This window comes from Oncorhynchus clarkii, chromosome 27 (assembly GCF_045791955.1).
Source record: "Oncorhynchus clarkii lewisi isolate Uvic-CL-2024 chromosome 27, UVic_Ocla_1.0, whole genome shotgun sequence".
Taxonomy (NCBI): domain Eukaryota; kingdom Metazoa; phylum Chordata; class Actinopteri; order Salmoniformes; family Salmonidae; genus Oncorhynchus; species Oncorhynchus clarkii.
Genome location: NC_092173.1, coordinates 14,072,496 through 14,087,948, shown reverse-complemented (window position 1 = coordinate 14,087,948; position 15,453 = coordinate 14,072,496). Strand labels below are relative to the sequence as shown.

General features: G+C 41.7%; 1 protein-coding gene across 1 annotated transcript; it reads left to right on the top strand.

Moving 5' to 3' along the window:
- Positions 1-1,910: 1,910 nt before the first annotated feature.
- On the top strand, positions 1,911-9,686 carry LOC139385560 (carotenoid-cleaving dioxygenase, mitochondrial-like). Its single transcript, XM_071130730.1, has 13 exons — positions 1,911-1,932; positions 2,199-2,388; positions 4,151-4,362; positions 4,479-4,594; positions 4,792-4,894; positions 5,047-5,181; positions 5,426-5,586; positions 5,759-5,926; positions 7,714-7,851; positions 8,012-8,194; positions 8,357-8,467; positions 8,573-8,697; positions 9,602-9,686. Exons 1-13 carry the CDS (start codon positions 1,911-1,913, stop codon positions 9,684-9,686), a joined length of 1,749 nt encoding a protein of 582 aa, XP_070986831.1.
- Positions 9,687-15,453: the final 5,767 nt, after the last annotated feature.

The window sequence follows — 15,453 nt, the reverse complement described above, 5'->3', positions numbered from 1 at the left end:
TGTAAGTTAACATTTACGGTTCGTGACCGTAAACGTACCCTCATCTCAAACTTCAGCACTGTGCAATTGAGGTCAACTCTTAAAACACCCAGGCACGTATTACACCAATGTCTTTGGTGTTACTCTTGCCTTGGCAATGTTTTAAAGGGTTACATACAGCAATTGTTCTGCCAAATATGGTCACTACAATATTTAATAACACTATACTGAAAAATATTATAAAAGTGTATTATAATAAAGATACAAATGATTTAATAGAATAAGGATAGGATCAACTTTAATGTCCCTGAGGCATCTTGGAACTCTTAAAAAAGTGAGGAACATGATCTCCAAGATGGATTTCAGTTCACATAAAAGCATGCATAATAATACATTTAAAAAAAGCTCCATATTCATTGTCTGGAAATTATAAGCAATGCTTCTGAAAATCCTCTGACACAAATAGCTGTTGTTGTTTTATTAATAAAACAGCCTAAGGATACAGAGCTGGAGCGTGTCAAATATTATGACTGGACGGTTTGTTCTGTTGGACTTTCCTGGCCTAGAAACAAAACTGTAATAATGAGGTCTGCTGCTTTATCGTAGCCCTTTCCTGCAGTCAAATGGCCTAGTGGCCTCATGGTGGAAGGTTGAGTTTTCACAATTTCATAATTAATAAACATTGTAGACAAAAACCCGTCGAAAATCAGTGTTTCTTTGACCTTTTTCATACATAGGCAGCCGCTAAGGTCAATAACGACAATTGATAACCTTTCAGACAGTTAACAAAGTGCCACATCAGAAGCATCTGTACCTTTTCAGACAGTAGAACTCTGCTCCTGTACAGAATGTTCAGTAGTTCAGTAAACAGTGGTGATTGATGTGCGGTGATGTTTTTCTGCTGTTTTTTTTATGGTAAGGTAGATTGATGTGTTTTCTTTCTACTAAATGTATTGGTACGTCATTGTATTTACAAACTTCAAAGTACTTTGCTTAGGAGAGAGTGGTCTGCAAGCAGGCAGGCAGCTCGAGATCATTTGATTGGCTATCTCCCGAGAAAGTTGTGTGTCGGCATTTAAAAAGCTGTAGTGTATGTACCCTTTCAGACAAAACAAACATACCATAGCCGAGGCGCTTTCAAGGAGCCACATTCCATGTCTGAAAGGGGTATAGCTCAAATGGTTTTGTAATATTTCAGTCTTCTGTGTGTATATAAAGTTTAATATTGGGATGCAAACTCAAAATACATTCAACTCTATATCTGACATGGTACAGGTGTATTTTATTTTTAAGCCCATAACCATGTGTGTGGGGTGTATACTTTTGTTTCAAAGTAGATTTGTTTAAGACTACCAAGAAACACTGTGTGACCTTGATTTAGCCCACTGCAGTAAAAGGTTAAATAACAAATAATGTACACAGATCTCTTAAATATACACACAGCTAATGAACACATTCCAAAATATCATGTTTTATACAGTGTAGCTCCTGCTGTGTTAGTTTACAACTTCTGGAGCCGATCCAGAGATCACCCCCTGATTGGGTTATCAGAGTTCTTTTTTGACCGCAGCCGAAGATGTTTGGGATTGGGAGTGATGCAGTTTTTTCACTGACAGGGAAATATAGGACTAGTAAACGCCCAGTGCGCCACTTTGTGAGATTTTTTAAATTACATTTCTTATTCCTAAATATTTTTTTGTTTAGACTTTTCAGGGCGTGCGGCAGCACCCCTACTTCTCACGCCTATGCTTACAGACCTGTTCTGCAGAGACTTATGTAAGAACCACCACGTGGTCTAAAGGGTTCCAGTGATAGTATAAAAGCTCAGCCTGTTACACTAAGCAGCACACAGGAGCTTCACATGAGAAGAGTCCTATCACTTGCCCTCCCATCAAGCAAGACCGCCACAGACATTCTCAATCCTGACAACCATGTCACCTCCAAGAAATACAGGTAAGTTGATGTTCTCCAATGAGGGTTAAAACGTTTTGTAGCCAGACTGTATATTGCCTAATTTATTTTCATCTCATCTTTAAAACATATGACTATTCACTTTGTAAAATAAAAAAATCTAAGAGTCATTTATTTTAGGCTTATTAATCCTCACAAGCTCCTTTAATACAATTTCTAGTTCTGCTTTAATATCTATCTGCTGTTTTTGCTTTGTAGGTCTTCAGATGTTTTGGGGTAATAATATTGTCTGGACTTTGTCCTTGCAGACCTGAAAAAGAAGAATAAGGATCATCATTACACAGACGTGCACGGCCTGCCATGCATTGAGAAGATCGTGGCCTCTGTGGATGAGACCCCAGAGGCCATCAGCACTAAGATCAGTGGAACTATCCCAGAGTGGATTAGTGGCAATTTCCTCAGAAACGGACCAGGAAAGTTTGAGATTGGTAATAATAAGTGAGTATATTTTAACAAGCTATATACAGTGCCTTGCGAAAGTATTCGGCCCCCTTGAACTTTGCGACCTTTTGCCACATTTCAGGCTTCAAACATAAAGATATAAAACTGTATTTTTTTGTGAAGAATCAACAACAAGTGGGACACAATCATGAAGTGGAACGACATTTATTGGATATTTCAAACTTTTTTAACAAATCAAAAACTGAAAAACTGGGCGTGCAAAATTATTCAGCCCCCTTAAGTTAATACTTTGTAGCGCCACATTTTGCTGCGATTACAGCTGTAAGTCGCTTGGGGTATGTCTCTATCAGTTTTGCACATTGAGAGACTGAATTTTTTTCCCATTCCTCCTTGCAAAACAGCTCGAGCTCAGTGAGGTTGGATGGAGAGCATTTGTGAACAGCCGTTTTCAGTTCTTTCCACAGATTCTCGATTGGATTCAGGTCTGGACTTTGACTTGGCTATTCTAACACCTGGATATGTTTATTTTTGAACCATTCCATTGTAGATTTTGCTTTATGTTTTGGATCATTGTCTTGTTGGAAGACAAATCTCCGTCCCAGTCTCAGGTCTTTTGCAGACTCCATCAGGTTTTCTTCCAGAATGGTCCTGTATTTGGCTCCATCCATCTTCCCATCAATTTTAACCATCTTCCCTGTCCCTGCTGAAGAAAAGCAGGCCCAAACCATGATGCTGCCACCACCATGTTTGACAGTGGGGATGGTGTGTTCAGCTGTGTTGCTTTTAAGCCAAACATAACGTTTTGCATTGTTGCCAAAAAGTTCAATTTTGGTTTCATCTGACCAGAGCACCTTCTTCCACATGTTTGGTGTGTCTCCCAGGTGGCTTGTGGCAAACTTTAAACAACACTTTTTATGGATATCGTTAAGAAATGGCTTTCTTCTTGCCACTCTTCCATAAAGGCCAGATTTGTGCAATATACGACTGATTGTTGTCCTATGGACAGAGTCTCCCACCTCAGCTGTAGATCTCTGCAGTTCATCCAGAGTGATCATGGGCCTCTTGGCTGCATCTCTGATCAGTCTTCTCCTTGTATGAGCTGAAAGTTTAGAGGGACGGCCAGGTCTTGGTAGATTTGCAGTGGTCTGATACTCCTTCCATTTCAATATTATCGCTTGCACAGTGCTCCTTGGGATGTTTAAAGCTTGGGAAATCTTTTTGTATCCAAATCCGGCTTTAAACTTCTTCACAACAGTATCTCGGACCTGCCTGGTGTGTTCCTTGTTCTTCATGATGCTCTCTGCGCTTTTAACGGACCTCTGAGACTAACACAGTGCAGGTGCATTTATACAGAGACTTGATTACACACAGGTGGATTGTATTTATCATCATTAGTCATTTAGGTCAACATTGGATCATTCAGAGATCCTCACTGAACTTCTGGAGAGAGTTTGCTGCACTGAAAGTAAAGGGGCTGAATAATTTTGCACGCCCAATTTTTCAGTTTTTGATTTGTTAAAAAAGTTTGAAATATCCAATAAATGTCGTTCCACTTCATGATTGTGTCCCACTTGTTGTTGATTCTTCACAAAAAAATACAGTTTTATATCTTTATGTTTGAAGCCTGAAATGTGGCAAAAGGTCGCAAAGTTCAAGGGGGCCGAATACTTTCGCAAGGCACTGTATGCTTGACCAGAATCAGATGAGGTGTAAATGACTATTTCTGCATATAAGGAATTATTTACTGTAAGTCTCACCAAGTCAAAGTACTACATTAACTATTTCTTCTGCTTCTCAGATTCAACCACTGGTTTGATGGAATGGCCCTCCTGCATCAGTTCAAAATCGCAGGGGGTCAGGTGACCTACAAGAGCCGCTTCCTGGGCAGTGACTGCTACACGGCTAACAGTGAGAACAGCCGTATTGTTGTGTCTGAATTCGGGACTGTGGCCATGCCAGACCCCTGCAAGAACTTCTTCCAGCGCTTTCTGTCCCGGTTCGAACTGCCAAGTGAGTTTACAGTTCAAGTCTGCAGTTCAAGAGTTTGAGGTAAAAGAGTGTTAAATATATGACAGAGAATTGATTTGCATGGTACTAATCAAATGAAAACTGTCTTTGGTCCACAGAAGCGTCAGATAATGACAATGTGAGCTTTGTGACGTACAAAGGTGATTACTACGTGAGCACGGAGACAAACTTCATGCACAAGGTGGACCCTGAGACACTTGAAACAAAGGAAAAGGTAGGCCGCTTTTTCTTTTCCTTTTAAAGGCCTACACACACTACCAACAGTAGCCTTTATACACAAAGGGTTTCATTCAGTCTAAACAAATAGCCAAATGTTTTGGTTGAAATATTAAAAAAGATACCTATTGCATTATAGGACAGCATGACTGAAGGGCTATTAAGACATTTCATTGTTGTTGCTGCTCTCAACAGGTGGACTGGAGCAAATTCATCGCTGTCAATGGAGCCACTGCCCACCCCCACACAGACCCTGATGGTACAACATACAACATGGGGAATTCTTACTCTGCTAAAGGTAAGTAAGGAACAAGCCCCTGCCCATTCACTAACCACCTTCACTAACCACCTTCATTAAGAATGACAAAACACAAACCTGAAATCTGCCTGCAAAAAAAATGGCCAAAGGTTAGTTTTCCACGTTCCAAATAAAACCTGTATTTTTATCAGGTGCAATTTACAATATAATCCGCGTGCCGACAAAGACAACGCCAGAAAACCCAGAGGAAACCCTGGAGGGAGCTACTGTGGTCTGTTCTATTCCCTCAGTGGACAAGGCAAGACCTTCATACTACCACAGCTTTGGTGAGCAGACCACACAAAGCCTCCACAGGCTAATGTGGAGCTAATGACACATTTAAATGTAAACAGCCTTTCATGTAAACCCTCTCACGAGTAGATGGCTCACTCACACAACCATGTTCAAACCAAAATGGTCATGTTTCATCCTTTTGTTAATCAGAATGCACAGCAATGATCTATCAATACTGATTTGATCTGACTCAACTCCAAAAGAGTGGCAAATGATATACTGCTCATTCGATTTCAGCAATGTCGGAGAATTACGTGGTGTTTATTGAGCAGCCTATAAAAATGGACCTCTTGAAGATTGTTACAGGCAAGCTGAGAGGAAAGGGTATCAGCGATGGGGTCTACTGGGACCCTAAACTTGAGACCATCTTTCATTTGATTAACAAGCAAACAGGCAAGGTAAGACCTTGGTATAGAAATCCCTGGAACTCTTGGAGTCTCTCAATTAGTTTAGAAAGTTTTGGTAAGACACAAGCCAGGAACGAGACAACAAAGGATACTAAGCCAACAGTAATTACTTGTAAGTTACACGCTTCATTTCTGATGACTGACTTCCTTTATTCTCTTCCAGATCTACTCAGTCAAGTATCACGCCAAAGCCCTATCCACGTTCCACCAGATCAATGCCTGGGAGGAGAATGGCTTCCTGGTTATGGACCTCTGTGCCGCAGACGATGGCAAAGCCATCAACAACTACATGGTTCAGAACATGCGCAAGTCAGGAGAGGCTCTCGACGAGGTTAGTATCGATCTAAACTGAAGAGTATAACACTTCATAACTTTAATGAATAAGCACACAAAAAAAGACTAATCCTAACTACAAATACGTATTTCATTATTTGTAAACATTTATCATTTAAATTTTTTTTTTTTATAAAGCATTTATAATGGCTGATTTATTAAAGCTATACAGTATACTATAGTTTTGGCAAGTCAGTTGGGACATCTACTTTGTGCATGACAAGTCATTTTTCCAACAATTACTTAGATTATTTCACTTATAATTCACTGTATCACAATTCCAGTGGGTCAGAAGTTTACATGCACTAAGTTGACTGTGCCTTTAAACAGCTTGGAAAATTCCAGTAAATGATGTCATGGCTTTAGAAGCTTCTGATTGACATACTTTGAGTCAATAGGAGGTGAACCTGTGGATGTATTATTTCAAGGCCTAGCTTCAAACTCTGTGCCTCTTTGCTTGACATCATGGGAAAATCAAAATAAATCAGCCAAGACCTCAGAAAACAAATTGTAGACCTCCATAAGTCTGGTTCATCCTTGGGAGCAATTTCCAAATGCCTGAAGGTACCACGTTCATCTGTACAAACAATAGTATGCAAGTATGAACACCATGGAACCACACAGCAGTCATACCACTCAGGAAGGAGATGAGTTCTGTCTCCTAGAGATGAACGTACTTTGGTGCGAAAAGTGCAAATCAATCCCGAAACAACAGCAAAAGACCTTGTGAAGATGCTGAAGGAAACAGGTACAAAAGTATCTATACCACATTAAAACGACATAACCTGAAAGGCCGCTCAGCAAGGAAGAAGTCACTTCTCCAAAACCGCCATAAAAAAGCCAGACTATGGTTTGCAACTGCACATGGTGACAATGATCGTACTTTTTGGAGAAATGCCCTCTGGTCTGATGAAACAAAAATAGAACTGTTTGGCCATAATGACCATCGTTATGTTTGGAGGAAAAAGGGGGATGCTTGCAAGCCGAAGAACACCATCCCATCCATGTAGCACGGGGGTGGCAGCATCATGTTGTGGGGGTGCTTTGCTGCAGGAGGGACTGGTGCACTTCACAAAATAGATGGCATAAAGAGGAAGGAAAATTATATGGATATATTGAAGCAAAATCTCAAGACATCAGTCAGGAAGGTAAAGCTTGGGCGCAAATGGGTCTTCCAAATGGACAATAACCCCAAGCATACCTCCAAAGTTAGTTGTGGCAAAATGGCTTCAGGACAACAAAGTCAAGGTATTGGAGTGGCCATCACCAAGCCCTGACCTCAATCGTATAGAAGATTTGTGGGCACAACTGAAAAAGCATGTGCGAGCAAGGAGGCCTAGAAACCTGACTCAGTTACACCAGCTGTCAGGAGGAATGGGCCAAAATTCACCCAACTTATTGTGGGAAGCTTGTGGAAGGCTACGCGAAACATTTGACCCAAGTTTAAATTGTTTAAGGCAATGCTACCAAATACTAATTGAGTATATGTAAACTTCTTACCCACTTGGACTGTTATGAAAAAAATAAAGCTGAAATAAATCATTCTCTCTACTATTATTCTGACATTTCACATTCTTAAAATAAAGTGGTGATCCTAACTGACCTAAAACAGGGGATTTTTACTAGGATTAAATGTCAGGAATTGTGAAAAACTGAGCTTAAATGTATTTGACTAAGGTGTATGTAAACTTCCGACTTCAACTGTAAGTGTAACCAGCTGAAGTCACTAGGATCAGTTATCCTACGTGTGAACTGGTTGAGGTTGATTTTTTTTGTTTAAATTAGGTGTACAACACTATGTGCAGAGTGTTCCCCCGGCGATTTGTCTTGCCTCTCAACGTCGACATGGAGACACCCTGTGGGCAAAATCTGAACACACGCCCCGACAGTACCGCCACTGCCACCAAGACTGCTAAGGACAAGGTGTGTGTACAATAATCATGCACAAGTCTTCTGTTATACAGCACTGCTGAAATACAACACTCATTTTCCAATCAAGTTCATTAAACAAAAGGTTATGTGATTAGCCTCCACATTATGTGAATATTCAGCATCAGAGCCTCACTAAACACTCTCTCTGCAGGTGTTTTGTACACATGAGGATCTGCACGATGAGGAACTCCATAAGTACGGAGGTCTCGAGTTCCCACAAATCAACTATGCCAAGTACAACACCAAACCATATCGCTACTTCTACGGTTGCGGTTTCAGACATCTAGTAGGAGACACTCTCATCAAGATGGACCTCCAAGGCAAAAGAATGAAGGTTGATTCAGTTATATTGATTCTTCCTTCCCTTTTAAACACACTGTAGAATATCTGCATCAGTAACAGTACTCTATTGCGATGAGTGATGTAGGCCTAGGTAATATTTGGCAGTTTGATGTTAGGACGTTCAATGCTGACCTTCACACTACTGCGCTTTAAGGTGTGGGAGCATCCTGGACTGTACCCTTCAGAGCCTGTCTTTGTACCCTTGCCTGGCGCTACAGAAGAGGATGAAGGTGTCATTATGTCTGTGGTCATCACTCCAAATAAGGTCAGTTCCCCTTTAAACACCTATGAATGTTGGTAAACAATTGTTGCACTCCTAACTCCCAATGTTAGCCTCTTAACTTAATGTAAACATGTTCTCCTTCTCAAGGACAAAAGCACGTTCCTGTTGGTTTTGGATGCCAAGACATTCAAAGAGTTGGGCAGAGCTGAGGTGCCTGTGAACATTCCCTATGGTTTCCATGGGACATTCAACTCCACTATGACTCATAGAAGGCTTCTATCAGAAAAAAATTAGGAGGCCCATCAGAGTAACAACACAAAGGTGTGAAATGTACTGTGTTCTCCATTTTTCACTTCTTATAAAGTATATCCTTTCTGATGATTGACTAGATAGATAGCCATCAAAGCACCTTCATGTGAAGTTTACTTTAAAGCACTGTGAAAAACGTGTTAGTTCCATGCAAACAAAGAAAAAGTGTGTCCATTCCTGTTTTGTGAATATATCAACCCTCTATATAAACAACTTATAATAAAAATATGTATTAAGAAAAGTCATGGGCAAATGTTTTATCATTTTTTTCACTCACCACCAAAAAGGTCTTAATAAATCTTTCAAAAATATTATTAGAAAAAGTGAAATATAGGCTATGATAACACCACCCAATATTCCATGTGATACACAGATTAATTAGTCCTAGTCTGAATGGAATCCATTGACACGTGTGGTCACTCACACAACACAGTTACTTCCTAAAAGTTAGTTTCCTGATTGGTAATGGCTAGGCTATATTTCACTGTCTCAAGTAAAAAGGTTAACTGATTATATACATTTTCAAAGACGAGTGCTTAACTTTGGATATTGCACACACTGAAACGTCAACCTTTTAACCCTATTTATTGTTTACAGTAGGCTACAAATAAATAGCTCATATATAAAGATATTAACCACAATGGCACTCACATTTTGTTTGCCAGTGTGGGATTAAGAGTGAAGACAGTCAACATAAAAAGCATACATACAGGTAAAAATAAAAGTACTGACATGTTACTGATTGAGATCTGTGAGGAAATATTTACAAATGTCTGTAGCATGCAGGCCTGTGTAGCTAGTCTATCCCTGTAGTTTGTCAGAAATAAGAGCCAAGGTACGCCTCAAGTGTTCTTTCTTCTCTTTCAGGTGTGACTCCAAGTTTCTGGCCTCCATCAATATGTCTTCCAACTCCCTAACTTGTGAGGCATCTATTGCAGCCCTCTCACTGTAGGAAACAAAGGCACTACTTAGGATGGACATGACAGTGTGTACAGATTATTTCAAGAGAAGCATATTCACCTAATGCTTGTTTATCATAATAAAAAAACTGTGTGTGTATGCAGTATGTTTGCCTGCGTCCTTAACATAATATGTGATGTGGGTTAAGTACTGACATTTAAACTCCAAAATGTGTTCTGACATGACAAAGAATGGAATGAAAACCTGTTCTCAACACATTTGTCACATTACCTTTGTTGTACCTACCTCAACACTTCAGAGTATTTGGAAAATAGCATGTTGACCTCTCTATTTGCACCTATCATTTGAAGGAAAAGAAATAGAGCCGTAATGTATATATCAATACCAGCCATTTACCAGACACTTTTATCAAAAGCAACTTAGTCATAAGCGCATTCATTTTACGTACTGGTGGGTCTCGGGAATTGAACCCACTATCCTTGCGTTGCAAGCTCCATGCTCTACCACATGAGTTACATTCTATTGTTAGATAAATATTTTTTATTGTAAATGGTATCAATTGAGCTAAACATTTATAATTCTAATCTATGAAACATAGAGATACAAATGATTCCAAACCAAATATGTGCATACCTGCAAGTTCAGCCTCAAACAAATCTGAAGAGTATGACGCTGGTGGTTTACTACTGTGTGCTTTTTTCTTTTTTGCTGGAGAATTGTCACAATATGCAGATGTTTGTTCAACCTATTGCAATGAAAGAGAAAAGACAACTCAAATACTACAACACACGTTAACTAATAAGAAATGGACATTGATATGGTTGAGTTGAGTATAGATGTAAATACGTAAGTTAGCTAGGCTATCCCAAAGGTGAATGGAATACTTGTTTTTCTAATGGCCCTGAGAAGTTTATGTACTTTTCCAGCAGATGGCATCAAAACTGCAGCATTTCCTGACCTCTTGTGACAATTTTTGTTTTGGGCCTTTGTTGTCCATTCCCCTCCCTGTCGGTGGCATCACTCTGCCTGGCATTGGTCACTTAAACGTTTTTCACACTCACTGCTTGCTAAAAAGTTACGTGTAGAGATATCTGCGGTTAGCTACAATGGCTGATGAGAGACTGCATTTTAACACCGTGTAACATTAGCTAATTAGCTAACGTTAGCTAATGTTTCTTCGCATGTCTAACGGAACAATTCCAGCTAGCGAACAACAAGCTATCAGCTGCAGAATCAGCGCAGCTGCCCTCAACTAACAAACCCTGCTATCTAAACTAGCTAACGTTTGGTTAGCCAACGGTAGCTGGCAGGGTCTTATCGTTAGTTAGCTACAATGTTTTGCTTAAACACATCCTTAATTGATTTCAAGGTCATTTACAAAAATGCGTTGTGTAAAATTGAGTAGCTAGCGATCTAAAACATTAGAAAAGTAGACTTACTTTTACCTATCCGTTTGGTTTGCCAAATTCGAATTCCGATTGTTTTGCGCGAGCCAATCCGAAAGTTTCATACATTTTACGAACCTACTGTTCCTTATTATTTTATAAATCCCTCAAACTTGTGAAACTTAAAAAGTTGGAAAACATATTAGAAGTCGTGTGTCTCTGAATGTCTGTTAAAAAATAACGTCCTGAATTATTATTATTTTTTTTGGGGGGGGTCGCTTGGTGTTTTATTGTTTTCATTGTATTCACAGGAATGTCCCTGTATTGATGTGTAATATTGTTAATATTGTTGAATAAAAAAATAAATGACTAAAATACAAAAAATGACTATTATGATCTACCGCCACCTACTGTCTAGACAGTGAAGAATATTACAGACAAATCCTAAATCCTATACTCCAAATATTCAAATATCTTAATGATAGCTCTGACAATGCAATGAACCTCTGGTACTTTATATACAGTAAGTACTGATTTGGTTGATGTTTATCCTTGTGCGTTTTCAATACAGGTGCTGCCTGGCTGTCTTGTCTATAATAAAGGCAGTCTGAATTCCCCCACGTTACCTGTTAATGTATTTAACTACATCTGTATTTGAAGATAAGTGTGTTTATATGAGAAAATGAATTGCCTTTAAAATGTGTGTCTGCTGTATGAACACAACAACGACCCTCCTGATATGGCTGTTTCTTAAAAACCTGTGCCTGGTTAGCACAATTGGTATAGGGTAGCTGCAACTCCCTTCATCCTCAATGGCACATAACCACAGATAGAACAATGAGCTGTTAAAGACCAACCCAGCCAGAGCTAGTTATAACAATATTTGACATAACTACTGAAGATTTCCTCCCCTTGCAAGATTTATGTGCAGGCCCCTAGGGATCTAGGGGCAGGCCTGGTTTATGTGCAGGCCTGGTTCACCAACAACTTCACAGACAAGTTCAGTGTGTCTAATCGTCTCTATGGAGGTACCACAGGGTTCAATTCTCGGGCCGACTCTTTTCTCTGTATATATCAATGATATAGCTCTTGCTGCGGGTGATTCCTTGATCCACCTCTTCGCAGACGACACCATTCTGTATACATCTGGCCCTTTTTTGGACACTGTGTTAACAAACCTACAAACAAGCTTCAGTGCCATACAACACTCCTTCCGTGGCCTCCAACTGCTCTTAAATGCTAGTAAAACTAAGTGCATGCTCGTCAACCGATCGCCACCCGCACCCGCCTGCCCGACTAGCATCACTACTCTGGACGGTTCTGAATATGTGGACAACTACAAATTCCTAGGTGTCTGGCTAGACTGTAAACTCTCCTTCCAGACTCATATTAAGCATCTCCAATCCAAAATCAAATCTAGAATCAGCTTCCTATTTCGCAACAAAGCCTCCTTCACTCACGCTGCCAAACATGCCCTCGTAAAACTGACTATCCTACCGATCCTCGACTTTGGCAATGTCATTTACAAAATAGCCTCCAACACTCTACTCAGCAAACTGGATGCAGTCTATCACAGTGCCATCCAAAGCCCCATATACCACCCACCACTGCGACCTGTATGCTCTCGTCGCCAGTCCCACTGGCTCCAGGTCATTAAGTCTTTGCTAGGTAAAGCTCAGCCTTATCTCAGCTTACTGGTCACAATAACAACACTCGCCCATTGCACGCGCTCCAGCAGGTATATCTTACTGGTCATCCCCAAAGCCAAAACCTCCTTTGGCCGCCTTTCCTTCCAGTTCTCTGCTGCCATTGACTGGAAGGAATTTGCAAACATTTCTGAAGTTGGAGACATATATCTCCCTCACTAACTTTAAGCATCAGCTATCTGAGCAGCTTGGTGAGGCGCCGACAGAGATGGCCGCCTCGCTTCGCGTTCCTAGGAAACTATGCAGTTTTTTGTTTTTTTACGTGTTATTTCTTACATTAGTACCCCAGGTCATCTTAGGTTTCATCACATACAGTCGAGAAGAACTACTGAATATAAGATCAGCGTCAACTCACCATCAGTACGACCAAGAATACGCTTTTCGCGACGCGGATCCTGTGCTCTGCCTTACAAACAGGACAACGGAGTGGATCCCATGCAGCGACCCAAAAAAACGACTCCACCATTCCCTAGCATTCTTCTTGCCGATGTCCAGTCTCTTGACAACAAGGTTGATGAAATCCGAGCAAGGGTAGCATTCCAGAGGGACATCAGAGACTGTAACGTTCTTTGCTTCACGGAAACGTGGCTTACTGGAGAGACGCTATCCGAAGCGGTGCAGCCAACAGGTTTCTCCATGCATCGCGCAGACAGGAAAAAACAACTTTCTGGTAAAAAGAGGGGCGGGGGCGTATGCCTTATGACTAACGTGACATGGTGTGATGAAAGAAACATACAGGAACTCAAATCCTTCTGTTCACCTGATTTAGAATTCCTCACAATCAAATGTAGACCGCATTATCTACCAAGAGAATTCTCTTCGATTATAATCACAGCCGTATATATCCCCCCCCCAAGCAGACACATCGTTGGCTCTGAATGAACTTTATTTGACTCTTTGCAAACTGGAAACCATTTATCCGGAGGCTGCATTCATTGTAGCTGGGGATTTTAACAAGGCTAATCTGAAAACAAGACTCCCCAAATTTTATCAGCATATCGATTGCGCAACCAGGGGTGGAAAGACCTTGGATCATTGTTACTCTAACTTCCGCGACGCATATAAGGCCCTGCCCCGCCCCCCTTTCGGAAAAGCTGACCACGACTCCATTTTGTTGATCCCTGCCTACAGACAGAAACTAAAACAAGAGGCTCCCACGCTGAGGTCTGTCCAACGCTGGTCCGACCAAGCTGACTCCACACTCCAAGACTGCTTCCATCACGTGGACTGGGACATGTTTCGTATTGCGTCAGACAACAACATTGACGAATACGCTGATTCGGTGTGCGAGTTCATTAGAACGTGCGTTGAAGATGTCGTTCCCATAGCAACGATTAAAACATTCCCTAACCAGAAACCGTGGATTGATGGCAGCATTCGTGTGAAACTGAAAGCGCGAACCACTGCTTTTAATCAGGGCAAGGTGTCTGGTAACATGACCGAATACAAACAGTGCAGCTATTCCCTCCGCAAGGCTATCAAACAAGCTAAGCGTCAGTACAGAGACAAAGTAGAATCTCAATTCAACGGCTCAGACACAAGAGGCATGTGGCAGGGTCTACAGTCAATCACGGACTACAGGAAGAAATCCAGCCCAGTCACGGACCAGGATGTCCTGCTCCCAGGCAGACTAAATAACTTTTTTGCCCGCTTTGAGGACAATACAGTGCCACTGACACGGCCTGCAACGAAAACTTGCGGTCTCTCCTTCACTGCAGCCGAGGTGAGTAAGACATTTAAACGTGTTAACCCTCGCAAGGCTGCAGGCCCAGACGGCATCCCCAGCCGCGCCCTCAGAGCATGCGCAGACCAGCTGGCCGGTGTGTTTACGGACATATTCAATCAATCCCTATACCAGTCTGCTGTTCCCACATGCTTCAAGAGGGCCACCATTGTTCCTGTTCCCAAGACAGCTAAGGTAACTGAGCTAAACGACTACCGCCCCGTAGCACTCACTTCCGTCATCATGAAGTGCTTTGAGAGACTAGTCAAGGACCATATCACCTCCACCCTACCTGACACCCTAGACCCACTCCAATTTGCTTACCGCCCAAATAGGTCCACAGACGATGCAATCTCAACCACACTGCACACTGCCCTAACCCATCTGGACAAGAGGAATACCTATGTGAGAATGCTGTTCATTGACTACAGCTCGGCATTCAACACCATAGTACCCTCCAAGCTCGTCATCAAGCTCGAGACCCTGGGTCTCGACCCCGCCCTGTGCAACTGGGTACTGGACTTCCTGACGGGCCGCCCCCAGGTGGTGAGGGTAGGCAACAACATCTCCTCCCCGCTGATCCTCAACACTGGGGCCCCACAAGGGTGCGTTCTGAGCCCTCTCCTGTACTCCCTGTTCACCCACGACTGCGTGGCCACGCACGCCTCCAACTCAATCATCAAGTTTGCGGACGACACAACAGTGGTAGGCTTGATTACCAACAACGACGAGACGGCCTACAGGGAGGAGGTGAGGGCCCTCGGAGTGTGGTGTCAGGAAAATAACCTCACACTCAACGTCAACAAAACTAAGGAGATGATTGTGGACTTCAGGAAACAGCAGAGGGAACACCCCCCTATCCACATCGATGGAACAGTAGTGGAGAGGGTAGCAAGTTTTAAGTTCCTCGGCATACACATCACAGACAAACTGAATTGGTCCACTCACACAGACAGCATTGTGAAGAAGGCGCAGCAGCGCCTC